The 27,413-nt window shown below is 41.2% G+C and overlaps 2 protein-coding genes and 1 pseudogene across 4 annotated transcripts; all 3 read right to left on the bottom strand.

Annotated features, from left to right (window-relative positions):
* Positions 1-431: 431 nt before the first annotated feature.
* Positions 432-27,023, bottom strand: LOC140496773 (procathepsin L-like). 2 transcript variants are annotated; one of them, XM_072596948.1, is made up of 8 exons: positions 27,001-27,023; positions 4,008-4,142; positions 3,572-3,694; positions 3,333-3,488; positions 2,913-3,137; positions 1,757-1,922; positions 1,545-1,656; positions 432-782 (listed from the first exon to the last, which is right to left on the bottom strand). In XM_072596948.1, the coding sequence occupies exons 2-8, from the start codon at positions 4,131-4,133 to the stop codon at positions 683-685; spliced, it is 1,008 nt and encodes a 335-aa protein (XP_072453049.1). In that variant the 5' UTR covers positions 4,134-4,142; positions 27,001-27,023; the 3' UTR covers positions 432-682. The 2 variants fall into 2 exon arrangements, with proteins under 2 accessions (XP_072453049.1, XP_072453048.1); XM_072596947.1 differs by lacking the exon at positions 27,001-27,023 and adding an exon at positions 7,444-7,677.
* On the bottom strand, positions 18,158-19,475 carry LOC140532146 (heat shock cognate 71 kDa protein pseudogene; annotated as a pseudogene).
* On the bottom strand, positions 20,307-27,167 carry LOC140496771 (cathepsin L2-like). 2 transcript variants are annotated; one of them, XM_072596945.1, is made up of 8 exons: positions 27,001-27,167; positions 24,055-24,189; positions 23,622-23,747; positions 23,370-23,525; positions 22,942-23,178; positions 21,533-21,698; positions 21,317-21,428; positions 20,307-20,574 (listed from the first exon to the last, which is right to left on the bottom strand). In XM_072596945.1, the coding sequence occupies exons 2-8, from the start codon at positions 24,178-24,180 to the stop codon at positions 20,475-20,477; spliced, it is 1,023 nt and encodes a 340-aa protein (XP_072453046.1). In that variant the 5' UTR covers positions 24,181-24,189; positions 27,001-27,167; the 3' UTR covers positions 20,307-20,474. The 2 variants fall into 2 exon arrangements, with proteins under 2 accessions (XP_072453046.1, XP_072453047.1); XM_072596946.1 differs by having other exon boundaries at positions 26,972-27,120.
* Positions 27,168-27,413: the final 246 nt, after the last annotated feature.

Raw genomic sequence — 27,413 nt, forward strand, 5'->3', positions numbered from 1 at the left:
CAACCCATGCTCAATAGCAGTTTTCATTATGAAATTATGGTTAGGTCATCTTGAAAAAAAACCTCTTTGTATTAAAAGATGGCTCATGACAACTCTGTCATTTTAGGCCTATAAATTTATTTCTACACTTAGATAAGAAAGAGATTTGAGTCAGATAACAAACCCATCCTATACACTCCTTACCAATGGATTCTGAAAAATGGCATATAGTTTCCCATGTTTTGCTTTTGAAGGGACTGAAGTAACCACATCTAGACATTGACTTGCACTTCAGTTAGTATGCTGTAATGCGGCAATATAAAAAAATTGGATTCAATCCCAGAAACCATCTGTAGCCACAGACTGACTTCTGACCCAGGATCAAAAACTAGAAACCTAACTCTCTTCTCCGTTTACAATACTGAAAGAAAGCACCTCTCCCAAACCTCATATATAGTAAATCAAGGTTTATTTTAAAAGGTAATGCTTTATTCGAACAATTTTAAAATGAAAATTTGTACATCATTAAATTAAGTGATATTATCAAGTATTTGTAACAAAAGTAGTGTTTACATTTCACAAATGTAACAATTGTCAGGAGAAACTCAAATTCCAACAGAGATGCTGGGTTATTCAAGTGTTTGATCTGAAATGATACAAGTCCGGTCCCATCTCTCTGTGAAGTGGTCCTTCTTCAGTCACATTAGACTTTAGGATACGTGGCCTCTGTCGCAATTCCACAGTGGTTATACTCATCCCTGGCCATTGAAATGTATCCCTTGTCGCCCCAATCTTCACCCCAGCTGATAAGGAAGTTAAATATTAAGTTTCAGATCATCACTCAAAAAAAAAGCATTTTTAATTTAGGGGCACAAAGCATGTTTACATATAATATGAGAGAATTTAGAAAATGAGTTGGACCTTTCAGAAAGCAATGAAAATAACTGCTGGTGACAACTTTGTTGTGTGTAGTTGATCAGTTGTGGCTAACTCTTCATGCTCCATTTTTAGGTTTTCTTGGCAAAGATACTGGAAGGTTTGCCACTTCCTTCTCTAGCTTAATTCCCAGATAAGGAAACTGAGGCAAACAGTGTTAAGTGACTTGCCCAGAGTGACACAGTTAAGAAGTATCTGAGGTCCTCTTTGAACACAGATCCTCCTGATTCCAGGGCCAGAGCTCTCTATCTACTGGGTCACCTAGCTGCCCTATTCCTGACATTCACTCAATAATAAGGACTTTCAGGTTTTCCAGCTGAAATGCCTTTCCTATAGCACTTTTTGAGTCAGTCTGACAATAACTATATTAGAACAGTCCAACAAAGTAGGCAGTAGAACATCTTTTGTACTATCAAGTCATCAGTGGTCATGGAAACTATGAGGAATCAGTGAGGAACTCTCAAGCTACTCTGGTTTTTAAAACCAGGGTCCCTTCTACCCATGAACATCCCTTCTCCATTTCACAGGATCCCAGAAACTCTATCCTTCTTGCTCTGCCCCCTTTCTTCAAAATGAAATAACCAGAAACCAACAACAAATAGGCCACTGACATTTCGGGCAAGGTTTACCTGTTCTTGACAATCCAGTATTTCTCTTCAGTTCCTTCATCAACATTATAGCCCACAACAAGCATGTAATGAGTTAACTCGTAACTACTGCATTCAGGTTCATAATAAACACCTAGGACATTCACATGAGATATGAACTTGAAAAATACTAGTGAATGGCAATAATATTATTAAGTGTATTGTTACAGAAATAACAAGGAATAAATGTTTACCAGACTCATAGAACCGGAAGGATAAATGTCCTGCATCAATATATACAGAGATGGGACCCACTGTTGCCACAGCCATTTTAAGAGCACTTTCATCAGTTGATGGGAGGTCCACATATCCAGTGACATTAGCACCAGCAGTTTCTGCCTTATACTGACAGTTGCCAACCTTTTAAAATGAAACAGATACAAAGTTTGGTCTAATATTATCAATGGCATAGTCCAGATGAATTGAAAATTGATGGTTACAAAATTAATGAGTCCAGGGGCAATGTTCTCCCATCAATTTATCAGATGAACAGCTCAAGAATAGAGCTGGATGTGGGTGGGCAAAGGACTAGTTGAAAGTCACATTGAAAGAAGACAGTATAGTGTAAACCAGAGGGCTGGTAACATTGCTACCCATTCACTCCTAAATCAATATGCGATCCCTATGGATTCTAATATGGTACAGGGATCCCCATTTCTACTTGGGTTAGATACTACAGGCATAAAATAACCAATTAATAAACAACTCTAAGAGCTTACTAGTTGTAGTATAGTCCAATGAGACCAAGGTTCAAATCTAGCTCTCCACTTACAAATTATGTGATCATGAGACTGAGATGAAGAGGTTCTCAGAAATATCAGGATAATAGCTCCCCCAGACAGGGCTGTTTGAGGATCAAATGAGATTAAGTGAATGACATGCTTTGTAAACCTTCAGGATAATGGAAATGTCACCAGGGTTTATGAAACATTAGATTCAATTGTCATTTAATTACCTGCTCTGAAGGAGGCACTTATGGGAATTAGGAGTCAGGGAGGCATCAGGGTAGGGTACAAAGGTCAGAATGGATTTAGGGTCAGGGAATCTGGGTTCCAGTTCAAACTTTCCCACTTATTACTATGTTTGTGATCTTGAACAAGTCATTGTAAAATGAAGACAGCACAGTCTATATACTTCCTAAGATCTCCTCTCAGTGAGTACATAGAATGAAAGCAAAGGATTTTAGTTGTTAATATATCTTGGATTCAGTTGTAGATATTCTTAGTGAGGAAGGTGAGGATTTAAGTCTTCAGTCTTCAAAAGCCTCCTTAATGCCCATCACCCAAAAAGGGCCTCTCATTTCAAATACCACCAAACCAAAATGATGGGGAATCCAATAACTATATTTACCATTCCAATATAGGGATAGGATTCCTCTGTATCAATGCCTCCATGTTCCTTCACATAAACAAAGGCATTTTCAGGGGAGCCAGTCTCACAGCCGCAGCTGCCCTCAGCTGCAGAGCAGTCAACCAAATTCTGTTCACTAAGTGAAACAAGTTTTCCTGTCTTAAGGAACCACTGGCCTTCCAGGGACCCAGTTGCACTAAATGCCCAGGAAGAACCACATACACCCTGAAAAAGTCAAAAGGAAACACTGGTTAGTCTACAAGATAATCTTAGCGATTTTTATATGCGAGATCTAAGCAGTTTCAAATATGGACGGGAAATCAGCCACAGATCTGAGATGAAGTCTCTGTTTCTCAGTCATAAACTTCACTGAGTTTTATCTGAGTTACCTATGGATCAAGTTTAAATAGCTTTCACTACCTGATTCTTAGCAGGAGTTACAGCACCTTTCTTTCTCCAGTCTATAGATTCAGGGATCTTTACAAAGGGAGGCTCACGAAATAGATTGCCTTTGGTCTTCCCTTGAAATCTCTTTTCTGTAAAGCCATTCATCACTTGTCTGAATTCCTCATTAGTCTAAAATGAAGAGAAAGGAGGTTTATATTAAATATATTTGGAATGAAAGATAACTGACAACTCAGCATTAACAACAGCCCCACCGTATCTCCAAACTTGTTCATTTCCATCCGGAAACTATGTTTGCCAGCTCTGTACTCCAGATTGTGCATTTCAATCATTCTCAAATTCTTTTCCCATGTTGCTCTCCTCCAATTATCTTCATTCTGGAAGCAAGTACAAAAATATAAGGTTCAATAAGTTTCCACCTATATTATTACACATTAAAGTGAAACTATCCTCAGACCAATTCCACTGTCAATAACTCAGCACCCAGTTGGGATGGTGACCAACCACATTGCTGTCCCAGAAGGGTTTCCAAGTTCTGATGCTACAGACATCCCTGCTCTCTGAACTTCTGTAGGAAAAGCAGCAATCTTGGGCAAATGAAGCTCTTGTCTGGATAAACACTGACTTCATTAGTCCACCTTGGACATGTTGTACTCAACACATTTGGGGAAAAAGGAATTTAAAGGTTACCCCTCCATAGGTCCTTCTATGCTGTGACTTCCATTGTTCCCATTTAGCATCTAAAGTTGGGTCCAGTTGTGGAGCAGCAGCTGCTATCCCCAAGCACAGGGAAGCTAAACACAGGTAGAAATTCATGTTCCAAACCTTAAGGGGAAAAAAGCAAGAAAGAGATAAAAAATGTGTATGATTAAAAATCAAGTCCAACCAAAAATCAAAGCTCTTGTTTCTTTGGGAAATAAATGCAATCTTCCCAGTGGAAAAACAAGGCACATTTCACCAAATATTCCTACAATGAGTAGCTACATACTAAGCATTGTGCAGGGGGTGGGCTAGGGTGAGGGTAAACACAACAAATGTAATGCAGATCCAGAGTTTTTCAGGGAGTTTAAATATAGATAAAAAATAGGAAAACCAGACAATGCTCCATTAAGTGCTAACGTTCATAGTACAAGAACTAAAACTGACAGCAAAGGTGAAATATGCTCCTAAATTATATTACAGTGGTTCCATAAAAGGAAGCCAAGGTCTGACCATAGTGGGTTACAGGCAGGTGGCACAGGATACAGGTGCTGGACCTAGGGTCAGGAAGAGCTGAGCTGAAATCCTGCTTCTGACCTTTAGTAATAGCTGTGGGGCCGTAGGCAAATCGCTGAGCCTCTTAGTCTCAGTTTTTTTATCTGTAAAATGGGGACAATAACAGCACCTCCCTCACAAGTTGTTGTGAGGAAAAAATGAGATATTTGTAAAGCACTTTGGAAACCTTAAAGCATTAACAATTTTTTATTATTTTCATTATGGTTAACCACTGAGATGTCAAGGTTAAGCCACATTCCACTGGCTGTCAATGTACAAAGCCTGTCTCTAATCCATTTACACTAATAATCTCCTACTCAGTCTTCTCTCTCATTTTTCCAACCTCCCTCAACTAAAGGCAGCTGTGATGAAACTGCTACCAAGCAGCAGCCACTGGGAACATGAGGGAAGCGGGGTGGTTGTTAATGGAGCAGTATCTAGTAAAAGACTCTACCTCTCTTCCTGGGAGTCCCTCAGGATGAGGTAAGAGGATATGGAATATGCATATTTTATTATATTATCTTTCTCCTCCAACCCATCCCAATTCCAAACCATGACAGCTATTATTCTGAAGGGTACCACTTTCCTTCCAAAGTTCTCAACCTCAGTCTCACCTTTCACTCTCCCTCATCCCACCTGTCCAATCAGTTGGCAAAGCATCTCTCCCTTGTCTGCACAGTAGCCTAGTTCAGGCCCTAACCACCTCTCCAACGGACTTTTGCAATAGCCTTCTAACTCATCTCAGCCCCAAGCCTTCCTCCACTCTATCCTTTCCATACGCAGCAGCCCAAATCATTCTAAAGTGAATATTTTGTGGTTATCACCTCCATTATACTCCAGTGTTTCTATTGCCCCTAGAAATATATTATTTCATTTTTATCTGTCGCTTTTTTTTGCAGGTAGGAAGGCAGGTAATTGGGGTTAAATGACTTGCCCAAGGTCATACAGCTAATAAGTGTCAAGTGTCTTAAGTCAAATTTGAACTCAGGTCCACCTGACTTCAGGCCTGGTGCTCTGTTCACTGCACCACCTAGCTGGCCCTTTATGTGATACTTTAAAAAAAGTTATTTTTGTGTTTATTAACACAGTAGCACATGTATAATTTAGAGAAATAAATGCACATATATTTTGGGCAAGTGGTCAAAACTTTTTTTTTTCCTGTGTGTGGAGGGTAATTGGCAGGGGGCAGGGAGGTATCCTAGTAAAAATCTGTGGATAATTACTACATTGAGGGTAGGAACTGTCTTTTGACTCTTTACAACCCCAGTGCTTGGCACAATGCCTGGAAAATAATAAGTATTAAATGAATGTTTTTCTGAAAGCTACTACAACATTTCTCAGCATCTCCCTGAATCTTATTACCCAATGCCCCTTCTCCAAAACTCAAAAGAACTCCATTTCTTAGGAGCAACACCAAGCAACATACTAGCCCAGAATAAAGCTAGATTTGACATCAGGGTTCAATCCAGACCATTGCCACTTATTGTCATGTGGACTTTTATGATCATGTCACTTCACTTCAGGGCCTGAGTTTCCCTAAGGCCCCTTCCAGCTCTAAATCTATGATCCCATAGGGTCTAAAGGTAAGGCTTTATAGACAGCTGCTGATGGAGGGAATGGGAAAGGAGGAAAACCTTTACTGCCTTTTCTGCGGCCCACTGAGATAGCCACCTCCAGACTTTCAGATCTTATCAGCCTTAGATCTAAAGGCCAAAATCCTTCTTTTACAAATACAAGGATAAGGCAGCAGGTCACACAGACTCTGGGCATCTAAAACTCCAGCTTCCAAAACAAATTTGTGTCTGCCTCTCTCCTAACAAGTTCCACCTCTCAAAGCTGGGAAGGAGGTCATATTGAGGTATCCCTGGAAGCCTGGACACCCAACAACACCAGCCAGACAGAAAAGACTTGGTTGGAGGACACAAGCCACTTGTCCCAGCACTATCCTCATCCCCAGTTTTGGAGCCCCTGCTGTGTGGGGTTTGCAGGGCACTGTAAGGGACCTCTCAATCCCGGGAGGGGCGCTTTTCCTCCTCTTATGGAGCAGTTGCTGACACACAGACACAAGTCAAGTACATTTACACTTCCCTAGGCCCACACTCTCATCACAGGGAGGTCTGCAGAGTTTGCAACCAGAGGAAATCCAGAAGGACTCCAGGTGATCAGGGATGAAGAAAGCAGGGAAAGGGAGGGAGAACACTCCCATATCAAATCCGGGAAGGAAGTCACAGCTCATCCTGGGGCTGGCCACTCTTCATCCCAAAAGCCATCCAAAAGCTGACCCTCCTCAGCGACCCCTCCTCTTTTTCATCTCATTTCCCACTAAGAGCCCTCCCAAAACATCCAGACTGGTAAACTGCGGGCTCATCTCCCTGAGCTTCCTAACAGTACAAAATAAAAGCAAACATTCCTTTAAGCTCTGTAAGGTGTTCAGAGGGCTTTCCAGATGCTCCCCCATTTGAGCTTCCTAACAACCTTCCTGGGAAGTAGATGCTATTAACTGCTCCTGGTTTCAGCAAACCTTCGATATGTAAGTCATCCTTACATACTCAACCAACCCCTATTCCCGGATGGGATCAGGCAGAACACACACAGACACACACAGACACAGACACAGACACACAGACACACAGACACAGACACAGACACACACACACACACACACACACACACACACACACACACGACTCACCCAGCCCTCATCTGCCAGCAGCAACAGCAACTACAAACTCTTCCTCAACCTTCCCTTCCCAAGCCCAGGCTCTGTCCACTTTCTCTCCTCCCTTCCCGGGAGTTCCCCGGAGCCTAAGGAGTTCGCCCCTTTCCGAGCCCTTCCCTCGGACCTGGATGTGGCGGCTAGCCCAGCCCTTACCTGAGCGTCTCAGCAGCGGCGGGACCTGGGGAGAGCCGGACTCCGAAGGATACTTGGGGAACCTGGAGGGAGATTGCTCAGCTCTGGGTTCAGTGGCTCCTCTTTTATGCGAACGTCGGGGCTAAGCCTGCCTGGTCCCACCTCCATTATAGCCACTGGCTAAGCTGGGATGAAGGGAGGAGTCACTGCTGAGTCAGAGACTCGGTGGCACGCGATGCTTCTGTGTCTTCAACCTGTTGGAATTTGCAGTTAGTTGCCTTAGGGATGGAGATACAAAGGTTAAGGAATTGGAAGGTAGGACTTTTATGGTTCTGGAGGCAGCTTTATTTACTTTGCTTGTAGAAGGTGAAAAGGGTTAGGGCTTCTCCTAAAGGGCCTCTGCTTGGCTCAGGGTTCCAGTTGGGAAGTGGGTGAGAGGGAGGGAGGGAAGAAGGAATAGCCTTGTCGCCATGCACGACTGAGATCAGTGGCTTGGCAGAGGTGATCCAGATAAATCACTTCAATATTCACTACCTCATTGATTTCAACATTTAAGAAAATAACCATAGAGGAAGTGCTGGAGGGAACTTCCAGCCCTTTGCTTTATGGATGAAGAAACCAAGGCTCAGGGTTTGAGTGACATGTCCAAGGTCAACCAGCAAACAGGCGCTCTCACGCCAAATTCTGAGATGTTCTATATCAAGACTCTAAAGTAGTTTAGGGATCTTACTCCGTAGGGAACTAAGTTGTGGAGGGGATGATAGTTGTGGGCAGAAAAAATATAATATGCTGTCATTAATGAGAGATGGACCAGAAAAGTATAACCAAATTGACCACTTTGTGAAATTGGGCTTTAGATGTGAGGTTGGGTCAGAGGTGGGTTTCCTTGTAGAGACAGCATTGGAAACTGAGCCCAGTGGGAGAGAGAGGGTTTCAATTTACCATATGGTGGGGACAGCATTCTAGGAAGAAGAAAAGGTGAGCAAAAACTTGGAGGTAGAATATCCACACTTCTGTACCGGCATCTGCCTTCTCCATTAGATGTCTCTTCTCTCATTAATCTTTAGTTGCTCCCTGTCTATTAGCTACCTCCCTTAGTGTCCACAAAACTGCCTGTGTCTCCGTTATCCTCAAAGCACCTACACATGATTCCTGCTATCATTCTTTATCTTTCCACCCTTTTGTAGTTAAACAGCTTGAGAAGTCCATCTACAGTTGGTGCCTCCATTTCTTTTCCTCTCAATCAGTTCTTACTCCTGGCAGACCGGCACCAGACCTCATCATCCAACTGAAACTGTTCTCTCCAAAGTTTCTGGTGTGAAAGAAGAATCAGAACAAAAGGGAAAAAACACAAGAAAGAAAAAAAAAAGTAATTTAAATGGTATGCTTCTTTCTGCACTCAGACTCTATCCTTCTATCTCTGAATGTGGATACCATTATCCATGGTGCCTCTTTTGGAATTGTCTTAGATCCTTGCAGTGCTGAGAAGAGTTAAATCTATCAAAGATGGTCGTCTGAACAACGTGGCTGTTACTGTGCACAGTGTTCTCCTGGTTCTGCTCATTTCACTCAGGATCAGTTCACGTAAGTAAAGACAAGTTTAAACATTCATTAAATTATTTTGGAGTTCCAAATTTTCTTTCCCTCCCCTCCTCTCTCCCTGAGACAGTAAGCATTTTGATGTAGGTTATACATATTCAATCATGAGTCTCCCTTCCCCCTCTCATTAAACAAAAACACAAATAACTCCAGTGGTTCCCTCTTGCCTCCAGGATAAAATATAAATAACTGTCTAGCTTTTAAAGCCCTTCAGAACCTGACTTCAGTCTTCTTTCCAGCCTCACTGGATGTTACTCTTCATCCTGTATTCAGATTCAGCCAACCAGGACTTCTCTCTGATTCGCTTATATGTCTCTATGCCTTTGCAATGGCCATTCTGCCATACCTGGAATACAGTTTCTCATCATGTTCCAGGGACTCACAAATGGATTAGATTATTCAGACTTTGAGATTCTACATTTCTGTGCTTCTATAAAAAAATGTGGGGTACTAAGCTGGAGATAAAAATTGAAACCGTGGAAAAGAGCTCTAGGAGTCAAAGGGTCGACAGAGAGACAGAGAGAAAGGGTGGGGGAGGGAAAGAGGGGGAGAAAGAGGAGGATGAAAAGAAGAAGAGGAGAAGGAGGAAAAAAGAAGAAAAACAAAAAGAAGATGAAGAAGAGAAGAAGAAAGAGGAAGAGGGGAAAGGAGGTAAAAGAGGAGAATTCTTTTCAGCTCTCCTCTCCTCCCCCTTTCTCTCTCTCTGTCTTTCTCTTTTTCTTTCTTTCTCTTTCTTTGTCTCTATGTTGAGGAATCCTCCTGAAGACTCCTACAGAAATAATATAGCCTGGAGGGATCCTGGAAGGGAGAGACAGATGCTCACAATTCACCAAAACTCCAGCCCTACCAAAGATAAAGTCTGATGCCTCCTGGCATCTCTGAATTCCTTCAAGTCTTAGCTAAAGTTCCATTTTCTCTAAGAACTTGCCCATTCCTCCTTAGTGCCTTCCTTTTAGACAACATGCAACTTATCCTGCCTATATCTTGCTTCTACATATCTCTTTGCATATGGTTTCCTCCATTAAACTGTGAGCTCCTTCGGAGCAAGGATTTTTTTTCCAGTCTTTCTTTATATCCCCAGCATTCAGCTCAGCATCTAGAACATAGTAGGTACTTAATAAACGATAAGTGACCAACAAACTGACCATCTCAAAGAAGCCAAGGGAGATGGGGTGTGGTCCACGGGGTCAAATGCTGGGAGAAGGTCAAGAAAGATGATCAAATGGATCCTAAGCTTGCTCATTTGGGAGATCCCTCCAATGATGAATACTGCCACCACCCATCCCTTCCCAGCTTGTGGATGGCTTCCCACAAATTTAATAGAGAAGGTCTGCCAAACATGCTGGAGACACTCCTCACTTTCTGAGCACCTGTCATTCTTTTTCTTCCCATGTGACCATCGTATCCTCTTTTCCTCTCCTACATTTCTTCATTGACCTCTCTCAAGTCTGTTATTCATTAGAGTTCCTCGTTAGTTACTTGTACGAGACTGCTTAAACCCACCCTATGCCTCTCCATTGCCTTCTGTGGGATGCTTCTTTTTAAATTCTTTGGACCCAGTTATTCCATGTCCTACTCCCTGCATACAATAACACTAGAAGAATGTTGATATTAAAAGGAATGACTTTCATTTCTACAGAGAGCTTGGTTTCATCAGAGAAGCTCTGCAATTTGCCAAAGCAAACAAACCCTTAATCAAAACTTATTGATAGATTAATTCTAGAAATGAAGGAGAGCCATCATAAAGGCACTGAGAAGACAGGTGTAATATGGTGTACAAGGAGTGACAAGAAGGTCACTTTGCCTGCTTAGTAGAGTATGCAAAGAGGAATAATAATGCATAATAAGTCTGAAAAAGTAATAATAATAATAGGTAAAATTAATATAAATTTTAATGATTGTAAAACATTTTACTTGTATTTTCTAATTTGAATCTTATTGTTTAACTCCATTTGACAGATGAGGAAACTGAAGCTGAGAGAATTTAAGTAACTTGCTCATGGTCACGCAGTGAAGTCTTCTTGCCTCCAAGTCTTACACTCTGTCTGAGACATCACCAAGCTTTTTGTTTGAACCAGCTTTTAAGGGACTTTCTTTAAATAAAGAACAGAGAACGTTGTATTTGACTTTAGAAGTGGTTATAAGGAAACAGTGGAGCTTTTTGAGGAGTACAGTGACTTGGTCAGGTCTATGCTTTAGAAATATCATTTTGGTGGTTAGAAAAAAAGAGACTTGTGTCAGGGAGACCAAATAGGAGACTATTTGCTGCAGTTTAATTGAGAGGTAACAAAAGACTGAATTATGATTGGGAGACCCATTAGTAGAAAGAAGGAAATTGACTTGGGAAATGTGTGGGTAGCATGGATAAGATTTATTACCTATAGAAGCATACTGATATTACTATTATGAATGATAAAATAAATAGCTTTTATATAGTGCTTTAAGGTTTGCAAAGTGCTTTTGAAATATCTCATTTTATCTTAACTAGAGAGGAGGTGGTATCTCATTTTATAGTTCAGGAAACTGAGGCAGGGGGTTTGTGATGATTTGCCTAATGTCACACAGCTAGTAAGGATCTGAGGCAGAATTTGGACTTGGTTCTTCTTGACTCCAGGTCCAGTGTTTTATGCATTGAACCATCTAGCTGTTGCTCTTTTTTAGTTTCTCTAGAAATATTAAGAAAGTTTATTTTTCTCTACAGCCCTTTGCAGACACCTAAGAAAAGTTCCTTGGAAAATTAGGTAGAATAGGTCTGGACCAAGGGAAAAAGGACCTTTCCTTAGATGAATAAATGAAAGGTATTAGACAGATACCTAACAAAGATGACTTATTTAAGAACATTGCCTTCCCTCTGCTGCTGCCTCCCATGTGACACCCACATTGACCCAAGGGCAATCTCCTCCCTCTGTCTCTTAAAGATATGGTTGCTCAATTCCATAAGGTTACCCTAGGCTTTATTTAAGATATCATTTCCCTGTCTGACATTCCTAAAAATTTCTGATATTATCTTGGGGGAAAGAGTCATGTCAGAAGACATAATGATGATTATGATGAGGAGGAAGAGGAGGATGTCAGATTGGATATCTCTCGACAGGCTTGGATAAAGGTAATGTTAAATAGAACTTTCTACCAGAAAGCATTGTATTAGCATCAACTTTTTTTCCTTCACTCTTAATTGACTATGAAGAGTGAGGGATGACTCTGTGGTTACTAACCTGGATGCCTAGAAGGATGGTATGGTACCCTCAACAGAAATAGGAAAGTCAGGAAGACTAGTGGGTTTTCAGGGAAAGGCAATGAGTTCTCTTTCACATGGGGTGAGCTTGTGATTGTAATAGGAACATTTCCTAGAGCCCTTCTCTGTAGGCTGCGCATGGTTTTCCTAAGGTCCTATCCTGAAAAAGTCTTGAAATTGTCCTTGAGACTTAACTGACTCAGGGGACTATGGTTGAATGGAAAAGTCAGTTCATGAGGAGGTGGGAGCTCTCCCTGAGGCTTCTGACTACTAGTCTGACTACTAGTATTACCAACACTAAAAAAAAAATATACTCAGCTGAATGCACTGTAGACCTGAAAGTTTGGTTAAAAAGGCAAACAGGGTGAATGCATATTGTTTATTCCCTTAAAGCTAGCACTTACATGATCATGGAGCCAAAAAACATTCTGGCTGACTAATACAAGAATCACCAGGCTTAAATCTGTTTTAGGACAACCCCAGGATGTCTGTGTCCCTCACATTTATGGTCTCCATATATGATTAGCTATACCATGAGAAGGCATTTTCTTAATTGGATAGGTTGTAAAAACAATAAGATAAGAGAGTTGACAAGGTGTTGATTAAAATTACAACTCAGGACATCTGTGTTTTCTTTACCATTAACATATCATATCATAGTATATGTCCACAAAATATTAAAATGTGGAAAAAGTTCTATTATTCAATATAGTGTCTCAGGTTAAGGATCTCACAAACTATGTTAAGTCAGCCCCATCTGACCTTGTGGATGTAAGAAAAGGTATTCTCTGAGTTTACTTCAGAGAACAAAAAGACAAAAAAACCAAAAAGGTCCAGGTTCTTCTACTGATTGATTAATTCAAACTCTGGCCCTTATTAAAGTCCAAAAATGTTATTAAATGTTATGCCCACAGTGTATCTGTTGAAGATCCTTTCCCTGCACTGACTAGTAAACATTTTATTAACTCTTAGAGGGTATATTGGAGTCAATATCCTAATTCCCTACTCCCATGAAAGATAGTTCAGTCTTCTCCTTAAAAGGTATTAAAAATATCCTTGAGATTTCTTTGCCTCAGGGGATGAAAGACTCAATCTAGTGACATACCTGATTTCCTGGTGGCTTGAATACAAAACAAGGAGCAGCTTCACCCCCTCATTCTTGGTCACTAGACAGATTACATCTGTAACTCAGAGGTAAGGGAGCTCTGTGGAGCTGAATCAGCTTGTGATGGGGGTATTTGATGTCCCTAGAGGGCTGCATTCCTGCCTGATGTCTCTCTGCTTCAACCTACCCTCCTCCCAGCTGCTAAGGTGGGATTTTGTTTTTTTGTCGAAAGCCCTCTGCTCAATGAGCTTCTGGGGCATCCCATCCCCTCCAGGTTCATTGCATTTAATGCTGCTCATAAACTGGGTTCTTCTTCCCTTTCCACTTATACTCAACTCCCTTCCCTGTACTCCATGATTCAGTTACATTGACCAGTTGCTTATCTCCCATGCTTGAAATGCTCTGTTGCATCACATCCAACATTTCTTTTCCCTGGCTTCCTTCTACACCCAGCTCAAAATCAACTTTGTACATGCAAGAGGACTTCTAGATGCTAGTGGCTTCCCCTTTCAAATCCTTCATCAGTTATGTCTTTCTAGTTGTTTACATTTTATCTTACTGATTCACCTGTATCTACCTTGAGAGCAGGGGCTTTCTTCGTATCCTTAGACTTACCAGCTCCTGGTATCTAGTAAGCACATAAGAAATATCTGTTGACTGACTAGGTCTCCTTCAAATATTAGGAGACCTCTAGGCTTTTTCTTTTTTCATACCAAGCACACCGCAACATAATTAAACTGTTTCAACTCCCAGTTTTTAAAAGAGATTGCACCATGTATGATATCAATATTGAAATAGTAGTGCAAGCAAAAAATTCATAATATCAGAAAACAAGGCCCTATGCAATTAATACAAGGTACATAGCAAAAGTTGAAAGCAACACATAAACCCAAAACCCTATTGCCCCAAGTTTTGTGACCCACAGCCAAGGTGCTCTGCCCTATTGCCCTCCAGACTCTGACCTCTCCTTTGTCTCCAGCCTTTGCCAGAGGCTTCCCAGAGTTACTTCTGTCAGGTCAGGTATGTGTATATCAGGAAGAGATCCCTATAACTTCAGGAGACAAGTTAAGGAGCTCCTGACTGATCAGATTAAAAGGAGAGAATCCAGAAACACAAATACCTCACCAAATATCTGGAGGTGGGAAATTGCGTAGACATAGAATAGAAGCCAAGTTATTCTGGAAATTCGATAATGGTATCATGGTCCCATTTAATATTAACAACAGTGTCCCGTGGGCATTTTCTCAAACATCAGTGGGTCAGAAAACTTAAGAGTAGGAATTCACTTATTATAACTTCTGACTTCATTGTGTAGATTAAAAAATATCTACTAAGAAGAAAGAAGAGGAAGAGACACCAGGGAAGTAAGCTTTCCATCCAAGAGCCAGTCTGCTTAAAACTACACGTATTATATGTTTAATACAGATTTCTTAAAATGGACCTTTTATGACCACTAATGGTCAATTGTAGGGTGGATGACAGATAGATAGATAGATGAATTTAAAGCCAGCAATCCATGGTCATTCATACTGAAATTATTACTGGACCAGTCTATCCTCCACTCAACTGGCAAAGTTGTTTTACTTTTCAAGCACAGATGTCACCATGTCCTTGGATCCTTACGCAGTGTCACCATGTTAACTTCTCTACTTAATAAATTCCAGCTCCAATAAATTACCTATCACTGCGGGATCAAACATATAATCCTCTCTTCAGCAGTTTAAGTTCTTTGTGATCTTACCCCTTCTTATCTTTTTATACTATTCTCCCCCTACCTCCCCACTCCCCCTTTGACCCAGGCACACTGGTCTTTTTGCAGTTGCTCACAAAAGATACCATTTCTGACTTCAAGCATTTTCACTGGTTCTCCATCATACCTGGACTTCTTTTTCTCCTCTTTACTTCCTGGATTGTCCTCAGCTAAAAGTCTGCCTTCTACAAGAATCCTTTCCTTGTTGCCCTCAATATTAGTGCTTTCCCTCTGTTGATATCTCCAGTTTATCCTGTATACATCTTCTCTGTATGTAGTGATCTGCATATTGTCTCTCCCTGGCCCCTGTTAGATGACGAACTTCTTGAGATCTTGCCCTTCTTTTTCTTCTCAGTGCTGATAGACTATTGACTGATAGGCCAGCTTTCAGAAAAAGACAAATGGAAAGTCTGTGGTAGAGTTAACTGTATGATCTTCACATTGCCATTGGCTATTCTAAAAATCATTCCTTTTCTCTGACACTAACCCTGGTTCAGGTCCTTATTCCCTCTCCTCTGGTCTGCTGCAATAACTTTTTTTTTTCATTTTGCAACACAGTCAGAGTTAAGTGACTTGTCCAAGATTACACAACTGGAATGGATTTGAACTCAGGTTCCCCTGACTCCTGGACAGGTACTCTATCTACTTCTCCACCTAGGAGCCCTGCAATTAACCTTTCAGGTGCCTCACCTCTCTCCATTTCAATCCATCCCCTCCTCTCAGCTGTTGAGATGGGTTTTTGTTTTTTTCTAAAGCATAGAACTGACCATTATTATCCTCTTGCTTCCCATCCCCTCCGTGGTCGTTACCTTTAATACTCCTCATGAAATGATCCTTCTTCCTCCACTCCCTCCATGCACTCTACAATCCAGCTTCACTGACCACACTTTTAGTTTCTTGGTCATACCAGGGGATTGGGGGAAATAGTTCTCTTTCAGACTTGGAAGGTAGCGGGTTTAATCTTCATGATCTTGACTCTCTTCCTACAGGATGCTTATTGTGCAAAAGATAATTGCAGAAAGCAAGAGAACACTTTATGTAAACAAGTAATAAAAGGGTACAGATTGGTTTAGAGCAAGGGTGGGGAACCTACAGCCTTGAGGCCACATATGGCCTTCTAGGTCCTTGGGTGAGTCCTTCTGACTGAGGCCAAATTTTACACACCCAGTCCTGTTATGATGGGAATTTATTCTGCGAAGTTTGGACTCAGTCCAAGGGCTGCTCTTGAGGACCTAGTGGGTCACATGTGGCTGTAGGTTCTCTAACCCTAGTTTAGGTGACAAAACATGTAAGAATTTAGGGCTGTTCTTATTCAGAAGTGAAATGAAATCAGTTCAACTAAGAAAATAATGATCTCATCCACTTATTGAAATCCGTGCTGTTTATGGCTTGAGGTCTAGATGGTAAAATTGAAAAAGTTCTGTTCCTGGAGTTAGAAAGACCTGAGTGACTCAGACTCTGAAGAAATTGAATCTCTTTATAGCTCAGTTTCCTTATCTGTAAAATGGGGGTAATAATAGCATCTACCTGCCTGGGTTGTTGTGATAAATATTCGTTATTATTATCCTTGTTATCTCTCAACAAAAGACGTCTAATATATCTCAATTGGGTAGGAACAATTTACTTTTTAAAAATTCAATTTTATTTTACTTAACACTTAACCGCTGCCTGCCTCAGTTTCCTCAACCATAAAACAGAGATAATAATAGCACTTACTTCTCAGGGTTGTGGTGAGGATCCAATGAGACAATATGAGTAAAGTTCTTAGCACAGTGTGTGGCACACAGTGGGTATGTAATAAAAATGTATAACTTGTTTTACTGGACTCTACATATTTGTAATGGATTTTGTTTTTCTCATTTTCTCAGTGGAAAGGAGAATGGGAGGTGGAAAAGAGAAGATTCAGAACTGAAAGTAAAATAAAATTGAATTTTTAAAAAGTAAATTGTTCCTACCAAATTGAGGTATATAAGACGTTTTTTGTTGAGAGATAACAAGGATAATAATAACTAATATTTATCTAGCACTGTAAGTTTTATGAAGTGCTTTGTAAATATTATTTAATTCTATCCTCACAACCATATAGACCTCAAGCCTTAGCTTCATGTACATACCATGAAAGTCATATGGGGAAAAAACTCTACCATCAGCCCCATAGTGTTAAATGCTCTCCCTCATTATCTTTTCTCTTTTTCATCAAACAGGTGATGCTGCTTATAGTCTTCTATAATATTCCTCTGCAAGAATTAACAAATGAGTTCTCATCCTTAATTGCCATTCATAATTTGGTTCCCATTCATAATTACCCTCAGCAGCCATATCCTTCCACTTGGAAGAGAGGTCAAATGCTTGATGGCTGATGTAGTCTCCAGATTCTTTTAATCTTCTTATTTTAGTTATTGCTTTACATCAGTTAAACTTTCAAAAGAAATGGTGAAATGCATGATAATGTCTCTTTCATATCACTTTATCATGTTTTATCATGTGTCTATTTTCAATCATTTGCAATCCATTTCCCATTTTGGAAGATATCAATCACTGGTTTAACATAGAGTGTGATGGAATGGTTTTAACTGTCTGTTAAATATTTGCCCCATTTTTGTCCTTTCTTCTAGTTTGGTGTTGATCTTTATCTTTGCTCTAAAAAGGTGACAGTTTGAATGCATACAGATTCCTGACTCAGAAATTACTCACATAGGTAACCAGTTATTTCCTTTCAATTAAAATATAATCAATTTCATTTTGGGGAGTGATGTTATTAGGTATTTAATGTTTTCAGCATTTCCTGACCCTTCTTGAGTCAGGTATTTATAATATACAGGCATAAGATTCTCCATAATCTGCAAAGCCTTCAGACTTTTGTTTCTTTTCTTTTCTTATGGTGTCAATTTTAAATAGATTTTATTCTCCAGGACAAGAATTGCATTTCCACTTGTTTACAGTACTAATAAAGTGCAGGGCTGTTCACTTCTCTCCCTCTGCACACATTCAAGTATTCAGAATGCCCAGATTTACACAGTAGCTTAAATGTTACTTTTAAACTGCTGCTGCCTTGGCTACAAATTTGAATCTTTCAGTTTCTGGAAAGCTGTGTGGAATGCTCTTTCTTCCATTTTTTAGTCCCCCTCTTCAATGGTGGGCCCAGAGGAAACATCTCCAGATGGGGCTGCTCCACCCCCTGGGAACCTCCCAGGCTTGCCTCCTGGCATGCCCCCTGCATTCTGCTATAGCTTAGTGATGATGGGGTTGTGAACTGCCAATTCTTTCTGTTGATGTTCAAATTCTTCCTTCTCAGCAGTTGGGTTCTTTTCCAGCCAGCTGATTATTCCATTACATTTGTCAAGGATCTGCTGTTAGTCTCCATCACCAATTTTGTCTTGCAGTTTTTCATCCTCGATGGCAGCTTTCATGTTGAAAGCATAAGATTCAAGAGAATTCTTGGAAGACACCTTGTTTCTCTGCTTCTCATCCTCAGCCGTGTATTTCTCAGCCTCCTGGACCATACTCTCAATGTCTTCCTTGCTCAGATGTCCTTTATCATTGGTGATGGTGATCTTGTTCTCTTTGCCTTATCCACAGCAGAAACATTGAGAATGCCACTTGCATCAATGTCAAATGTTACTTCACTCTGAGGAACACCTCTGGGTGCTGGGGGGATTCCTCAAATTTGCCAAGTGAGTTGTGATCCTTTGTCATTGCTCTCTCACCTTCAGAAATCTGAATAAGCACATGAGGCTGGTTGTCTAAATAGGTGGTAAAGGTCTGCATCTGCTTGTAGGGGATGGTGGCATTATGTTGGATCAGAATGGGCATAAACTCCACCACCATTTTCAATTCCAAGGGAAAGAGGAATGACATCCAACAGCAGCAAGTCCTGCACATTCTCAAATTTATCTCCAGACAAAATGGCAGCCTGGACAGCTGTACCACAGGGAACAGCCTCATCAGGTTCGAGACTCTTGTTGAGTTCCTTGCTATTAAAGAAGTCTTGGAGAAGCTTATGGATTTTGAGAATTTGAGTGGGACCACCCACTAGGATGATGTCATGAGTGTGATTTATCAAGCTTGGCATCTCTTAATGCCTTTTCCACAGGGTCCAGTGTGCCATGGAAGAGATCAGCATTCAGCTCTTCAAAATGGGCTCAAGTAATTAATGTATAGACGTCAGTACCTTCATAGAGTGTGTCAATCTCAATACTGGCCTGGGTACTGGAAAAGAGGGTGTGCTTTGCACGTTCCCCAGTGGTGCCAAGATGGCGAAGAGCCCTCCTATTCTCACTGATGTCCTCCTTGTGCTTTTGCTTGAACTTGGCAATCAAGACACGATCTAGCTGCCCCTCACAGGGTGGTAAGGCTTGAATGAGTTAACATTATGTCCTCATTTCTCACTTGGGTACATGACTTTGGGTTTCTGACTTTTCTACCAGGTTCTTAAGTCAAATGTCTTCCCTGGCACTCTTCCCACTCCTTTTCCACCTTATTTTTGTCTTGTCTTCCCTAATTAAGATTGTAAGCTTGTTGAAGGCAGGGCCTGTGTTTTCTCTAATGTACATCCCCATCACTTAGCCTGATAGGTCATGCTTACTGACTAACTGAATGCAAGAAACTTTTTAAAAGAACTTTGACAACCTTTGAAAGTACCACATAAATATTAAGTATGTGGCCATCGAAAATTCATTCCAACTCTAAGAACAAAGATGTACTTTTACTCAAATGCTTCAAGTTGGTGATAGAAAAGATGAAAAAAAAAACCCATGTTTAATAGCAGCTTTAGTTATCAAACTATGGTTAGGTCATCTTGTAAAACTCTTTGTACTTCAAGATGGCTCCTCTCAGCTCTCTGTCACTTTAGGCCTATACATCTATTTCTACATTTAGATCAGAAACACTGACAGTCAGACAAGAAACTTGTATGTTGATTACCAACGGCTCCTGAAAATTGGCATGTAATTTCCTATGTTTTTCTTTTCAAGGGACTGCAGCAATGTCAATGCTACACCCACACCTATTGATTTTCACTTCAGTTAGTATGTTGTGATGAGGTAGGGTAGACAATGTTGGATTCAATCCCGGAAACCATCTGTAGTCACTGACTGACTCCTGACCCAGGACCAAAAAGTCGACCTCTCTCTTCTCTCCTGTTACAACACTGAAGGAAATCAACTCTCCCAAAGTTCATATATACTGAATCAAGATTTGTTTTAAAAGGTAAAACTTTATGCATGCAATTATAAAATGAAAATTTGTAAGTCATTGAATTAAACAATGTCATTAGGTATTTATACAAGAGTGGGGTAGTGTTTGATCTCAAACAGTAGAGGTCAAGTCCCATCTCTCTGTTAAGTGGTCCTCCTTCAGTCACATCAGACTTCAGGATAGCAGGCTTCTGTTGCAATTCCACAGTGGTTATACTCATCCTTGGCCACTAAGACATACCCCTTCATGCCCCAGGTTGTATTAAAGCTGAAAAGAAAGTTAAGGATTAAGTTTCAGAAACACATTTTTTACTTTAGGGGCACGAAGTATCCTGACACATAATATGACTGAATACAGAAAATGAGTTGGTTTCATTGCTTTCAAAAAGTGATGAAAATACTTGCTGGTGAGAACTTAGTTGTGGTGTAGTTGCATGATCCCATTTTTATGATTTCTTGGTAAAGGTACTGGATGGCTTTGCCATTTTCTTCTCTGGCTCATCTCTTAGATGAGGAAACTGAGGCAAATAGGATTAAGTGTCTTGCCCAGGATCACACAGCTCAGAAGTGTCTGAGATCCTATTTGAACACAGGTCCTCCTGATTCCAGAGCCAGGGATCTCTATCTACTGTGCCACCTACTTGCCCTATCCATGACAGACACTCACTCAAAAATAAGAACTTTCAGGTTTTCCAAGGGAAATGCTTTTCCTATAGCACTTTGCGAATCAGTATGACAATAATTGTATTAGAGCAGTACAATTAGTCAACAGGAAATCTTTTGGTTTTCAAGTCATCAGTGGTCATGGAAACAATGAGCAACCACTGGGGAACTCTCAATCTACTCTGGATCCTAAAAACTGGGTCCATTCCACGCATGAAGATCCTTTCTCCATTTCACAGGATCCCAGGAACTCCACCCTTCTTCCTCCTCCCCCTTTCTTCAAAATGAAAAAACCAGCAACTGGCAACAAGCAGGTCAGTGACATTTCAGCCAAGACTTTCATTTACCTGTTCTTGACGATCCAATATTTCCTTTTAGTTTTTTCATCAGCACCATAGCCCACAACTAGCATGGCATGATTTGGATTGTGACTGCTGCAGAGCTGGTCATGATAAACACCTATGATATTCAAGCAAAATATGAATTTGAGAAATAGTAACTAGTGAATGGCAGTAATATGATTAAATGCACTGTTACAGAAATAATGAAGAATAAATGCTTACCTGACTCATAGAACCTGAAGGATGTGTGTGATGCATCAATAGTGACAGAGATGGGACCCACCGTTGCCACAGCCATTTGAAGAGCTGTTTCATTCTCTGATGGGATGTACACATATCCAGTGACATTAGCAATGGCGGTTTCTGCCCGATACCGACAGTTGCCATCCTTTTAAAATGAAATAGAAAAAAAGTTTGGTCTAATATTATTAGTGACACTGTCCGGATGAAATGAAAATTCATAGCCACAAAATTAATAAGTCTATGGGCAATGTTCTTCCATCAGTTTATCATATGAACAGTTCAAAAAGAGCTAGATGTGAGTGGGTAAAAGACTCTTTGAAAGTCACATTGAAAGAAGGCAGCAAAGTGTAAACCAGAGGAGTAGTAACATTCCTCCACATCACTCCTAAGTCAATATGCATCCTGCATGGATTCTAATGTATGCTTCAGTGGATCCCATTTCTACTTGGATTAGATACCACTGGCATAAAACAACCAACTAATTAACAATTCTAGTAGTTGTAGTGTAGTCCAATGAGACCAAGGTTCAAATCCAGCTCTCCACTTACAAGTTTAGAGGCTTATTCACTGAATGGGTATTACCTCACTCTAAGTGAGTACCTGAATAAGCCAAGGTCTCCCAGCGCATCCTGGGCCTTCTCCAGTCATCCTGATGAATATCTGGTCACTAGATTCAGAAGACCCAGGAGGGAAAGTGAGACTGGTGACCTTGTACAGCCCTCCCTCCCTCAAAACAAAGTTAAGTGCAAGTCATGTCATCATTTTTCTGATGTCATGGTCTTCTTTGAAAATGAAGGATGAAGAAACACAGATATAATCATGAGACTGAGATGGAGAGGTTCTCAAAAAATTCAGGATAATACCTCCTGCACACAGGGTTGTTTGATGATCAAGTGAGATTAAGTGAATTACAATCTTTGTAAACCTTCAGGATGATATAAATGTGAGCAGTTATTATGCAATATTATATTCAATTGTCATTTAATTCCTTGATCCTAAGGAGGCACTTGTGGGAAGTAGGAGTCAGGGAGGCATCAGAATAGGATACAAAGGCCAGAATGGATTTAAGGTCAAGAAACCTGGGGTCCAGTTCATACCTTGCCACTTATTACTATGTTTGTGACCTTGAACAAGTTATTGTACAATGAGGATAACAGTGTCTATGCACTTTCTAAGATCTTTTCTCAGTAGGTAACTGGTCACAGAGTGAAGGTGTCAAATTTTAGGTGTTAATGCATTTTAGACGCACTTGTAGATTTTTTTGGTTAGGAATGTGGGAATTGAAGTCTTCAGTCTTTGCAGGCCTCCTCAGTGCCTATCCCCCAAACAGAGACTCTCTTTTCAAATACAGCTAAACCAAGATTCTAGGGAATCCAATGACTATTTACCTTCCTTTCATAGGGATAGGATTCCTCTGGATCAATGCCTCCGTTTTTCTTCACATATTCAAAGGCACTAGAAACAAAGCCACCTTTACAGCCGTAGTTGCCCTTATGCCTAGCACAGTCAATCAAATTTTGTTCACTAAGTGAAATAAGTTTGCCTGTCTTACGGAACCACTGGCCTTCCAGGGAACCAGTTGCACTAAATGCCCAGGAAGCATAACATGGAACGTTAGGCGAAAGCTGAAAAAGTCAAAAAGAGACACTGATTAGTTTCCAAGATAATCTTAGTCATCTTTACAAGACAGATCTAAACAGTATCAAGTATGGAAGGTGACTCAGAGATCTGAGATAAAGTCTCTGTTTATCAATCATAAACTTCACTGAGTTTTATCTGAGTTATCTATGGATTAAGCCTAAGCAACTTTTAATACCTCATCCTTAACAGGAGTTACATAGCCTTTGTCTCTCCAGTCTACAGATTTAGGGATCTGTTCAAATAGAGGTTCACGAAACAGAGTTCCTTTGGTCTTCCCTTGAAAGCTCTTTTCTGTAAAGCCATTCATCATTTGTCTGAATTCTTCACTGGACTAAAATGAAGAAAAAGGCAGTTTATATTAAGTATATTGAGAGGATAGGATAACTGACTACTTAGTATTAGCACGAGATTGTGACAAAACATCCACCATATCTCCAAAATTGTTCATTTCCATCCGGAAACTATGTTTGCCAGCGCTGTACTCCAGATTGTGCATTTCAATCATTTTCAAATTCTTCTCCCATGTTGCTCTCCTCCAATTATCTTCTTCAGTCTGGAAGCAAGTACAAAAATGTGAGGTTCAATAAGCTTCTGCTTACATTATTACACATTCAAGTGAAACTCAGACCAAATCCACTTGGTTAGCACCCAGCTGGGATGGTGACCACATCCAAACGTTGCTATGCCAGAAGGGTTTCCAAGCTTTGATGCTTTCCACATTTCTGTGGAAAAAGCAGCAATCTTGAGCAAATGAAGCTCTTGTCTGAATAAACATTGTCTTCTGGGGAAGAGCCATTTCACTACACCACCTTGGACGTGTTGTACTCAACACATCTGGGAAAAAGGAGTTCAAAGGTTACCCCTCCATAGGTCCTTCCATGTTGTGACTTCCATTGTTCCCATTTAGCATCTAAAGTCCTGTCAAATTGTGGAGCAGCAGCTGCTAAACCCAAGCACAGGGAAGCTAAACACAGGTAGAAATTCATGTTTCCAACCTTAGGGGGGAAAAAGAAAGAGATATAAGATGTACCTGATTGGAAATCAAGCCAAACCAATAATTCAAGCTCTTGTTTTCTTTGTTTTTTTGTTGTTGTTGATGTTGTTTTGGAAAATAAACACAATCTTCCCAGTAGAGAAACAAAATTCATTTCACCAAATAGTCATACCATAGGTAGTTATGGGCTAAGCACTGTGGAGAGTGGGGTGGAATGAGGGTAAAGGCAAGAGGTGTAATGCTGATCTAAAGTTTTTCAGGGAGTTAAGACATAGATAGAAAAGCATGAAAACCAGAGGCAATGCTTGACTAAGTACTAACATTAACAATACAAGAATTAAAACTGACATGCAGTTCAAAGGCAGTAACTGTTTTTAAAAGGTGTAATGTGCTCCTAAATTATATGTCTGTGGTTTCCCAAATGGAAGCCAAGGTCTGACCACAGTGGCTTGAGGCAGTTGACACCATGGACAGGTGCTGGACCTGGGATCAAGTAGGCCTGAGCTGAAATCCTGCCTCTGACAGCAGTAGCTGTGAGGCTGTAGGCAAATCACTTAACCACTCTTAGCCTCGGTTTCTTTATCTGTAAAACGAGGATAATTACAGCACCTAACTCACAAGATTTTTGTGAGGATTAAATGAGATAATATTTGTAAAGTGCTTTGGAAGCCTTAAAAAATTAGCTATTTTTTATTATATTATTACATTATGCTTAACCACTTAGAGGCTGTGTTTAAACCACATCCCACTTCCTGTCACCCTACAAGGCCTGTCTCTAATCCAATAACACTAATAATCTTCTACTCACCCTTCTCTCTCAGGTTTGAAACCTCCCCCAACTAAAGGCAACTGTGGTGAAGCTACTATCAAGCAGCAGCCATTGGGAAAATGGCAAAAGGGTAGGGGTTGTAGCTGGAGTAGAGAAGAATAAAAGACTGTCCTTCCTGTGAGTTTTACAAGAAGAGGTAAGAGGGTATGGGATATGCAGATTTTATTACGTTATCTTTCTCCTCTAAGCCATCCCACTTCCAAACCATGATAACTATTATTCTCAGGGATACCACCTTCCTTCCAAAGTTCTCAACCTCAGTCTCACCTTCATATCTCCCTCACTCCAATCAGTTGCCAAAGCATCTCTCTCATTTGCTTTCACAACAGCCTATTTCAGGCCCTAACCACCTTTCTAATGGACTTTTGCAATAGCCTTCCAACTCATCTCCCTGCCCCAAGTCTTCCTCCACTCCATCCTGTCCTCACACAGCAGCCCAAATCATTCTAAAATGACCATTTTGCTCTCAGCATCTCTAGTACATTCCAGTTTCTATTGTCCCCAGCAGCATATTATTTGCATTTTTATCTGATACTTTAAAAAACTCCTATTTGTACTTATTAGCACAGTAGCACATGTATAATTTATAGAATAAATGCACATATATTTTAGGCAAGTGCTCAAAATTATTTTTTCCCTGTGTTTGTGTGTATGTGGAGTGGGGGAAGGTATCCTAGGAAAAGTCTGCAAATTACTGCTTAATTGAGGACAGAGACTTTCTTTATAACCTAGTACAATGCCTGGCACATGAGTGCTAAATGAATGTTTTTCTTAAAGCCACTACAATATTTCCCAACCTCTCCCTAAACCTAATCACCAAATAACCCTTCTCCAGAATTCAAAACAATTCCATTTTCAGGAGCACAACCAAGCAAGATACTAGCTAGATTTGACATCAAGGTTCAAGCCTGACCGTAGCCACTGACTACCATATTGACATATATAGGAATGTCACTTCACCTCAGAGCCTCAGTTTCCCTAAGGTGTCTTCCAAATCTAAACCTATGATCTAACAGAGTCTAAAGGTAAGGCTTTATAGTCAACTGCCTATGGCAGTGGTGGGAGAGGAGGAAAGCCTTTTCAAAAGCCTTTTCTGCAGCCCAGTGAGATAGCCACCAACAGACTTTCAGATCTTATCAGCTTTAGATCTAAAGGGCCTTCGGGTCAAAATTAATCTTTTACAAAAATAAGAGTAAGGAAGCAGGTGACACAAACTCTGGGCATCTAAAACTTCAGCGTCTAAAACCAACTTATTGCCTGCCTCTCTCCTAACAAGTACATTTACGCTCTCCTAGCCCCCCACCCAGGTATGTCTGCGGAATTTGCAAACAGAGGAAATACAGAAGCGCTCCAGGTGATCCGGGATGAAGAAACCAGGGAAAGGGAGGGAGAACAGTCCCAGATCAGATCTGGGAAGGAAGTCACAGTTCATCCCGGGGCTGGCCGCTCCTCATCCCCAAATCCAATCGAAAGCTGACGCTCCTCAGCGCCCCCTCCCCCTGATCACCTCCTTTCTCACTAAGTACGGGCCAAAACTACACCGCAGACTGCTGCAGGCTCAGCTCCCTGCGCTTCCTAAGAGTAGTGATAATCAAAATAAGGGTAAACATCCCTATAACGCCCTGTAAGGTCTGCAGGGGGCTTTCCAGATGCTCCCCCATCCGAGCTTCCTAACAACCTTCCTGGGAAGCAGATGCTGGTAACTGGTCCTGGTTTCACGCAGCCTCCGGGAGAGGTGACATCCTTACATACTCAACAGCCCGCGTTCAGGCAGAACCCACACCTCTGGCCGAGCTCTGCTCACCCAATCCCATCTGCCAGCAGCAACAGTAACTACAAACTCTTCCTCAACTTCCCCTTCCCAAGCCCAGGCTCGGTCCTCTTTTTCTCCTCCCTTCCCGGGGATCCCCTGGAGCCTAAGGTGTTCGCCCATTTCCGAGCCCTTCCCTCGGACCTGGGAGTTGCTGCTTGCCCACCCTTCACCTGAGCGTCTCAGCAGCGGCGGGACCTGAGGAGAGCCGGACCCCGAAGGATACTTGGGGGTCCTGGAGGAGTGATTGCTCAGCCCTGGGTCTGGTGCCTCCTCTTTTAAGCGAGTGTCGGGGCTAAACCTGCCTGGTGCTATCGCCTATCGCAGCCAGGGGCTGTGCAGGGATGAACAGGTGGGGACACAGGTGAGTAGGAGACTCTGGCACGTGATCCTTCTGGTGTCTCAACCTGGCCAGTTTAGCTGTTGCCTTAGGGTTAGAGATGCAAAGGGGTGGAGGGAGCGGACGGGAGGCCTTTGGTGGCTGCTTTATCTTTCTTTGCTGATAGAAGGTGAAAAGAGTCAGGGCTATTCCCCAAGGGCTCGAGTTGGAAAGTGGGTGGGAGGAAGAAAGGAATAGCTTTGTCTC

The sequence above is a fragment of the Notamacropus eugenii genome, chromosome 3 (genome assembly GCF_028372415.1).
Source record: "Notamacropus eugenii isolate mMacEug1 chromosome 3, mMacEug1.pri_v2, whole genome shotgun sequence".
Lineage (NCBI taxonomy): Eukaryota > Metazoa > Chordata > Mammalia > Diprotodontia > Macropodidae > Notamacropus > Notamacropus eugenii.

Excerpts from the sequence above, each read along its gene's own strand:
- LOC140496771 (XM_072596945.1), bottom strand. The coding sequence starts at position 24,180 with ATGAATTTCTACCTGTGTTTAGCTTCCCTGTGCTTGGGTTTAGCAGCT. Across the intron at positions 23,748-24,054 it reads ATGGAAGGACCTATGGAGGG|ACTGAAGAAGATAATTGGAG; the intron begins GTAACCTTTGAA and ends ACTTGCTTCCAG. Across the intron at positions 20,575-21,316 it reads TATTGGATCGTCAAGAACAG|CTTTAATACAACCTGGGGCA; the intron begins GTAAATGAAAGT and ends CTTTCTTTTCAG.
- LOC140496773 (XM_072596948.1), bottom strand. The coding sequence starts at position 4,133 with ATGAATTTCTACCTGTGTTTAGCTTCCCTGTGCTTGGGGATAGCAGCT. Across the intron at positions 3,489-3,571 it reads TGAACAAGTTTGGAGATACG|ACTAATGAGGAATTCAGACA; the intron begins GTGGGGCTGTTG and ends TCTTCATTTTAG. Across the intron at positions 1,657-1,756 it reads CTTCCGGTTCTATGAGTCTG|GTGTTTATTATGAACCTGAA; the intron begins GTAAACATTTAT and ends TGAATGTCCTAG.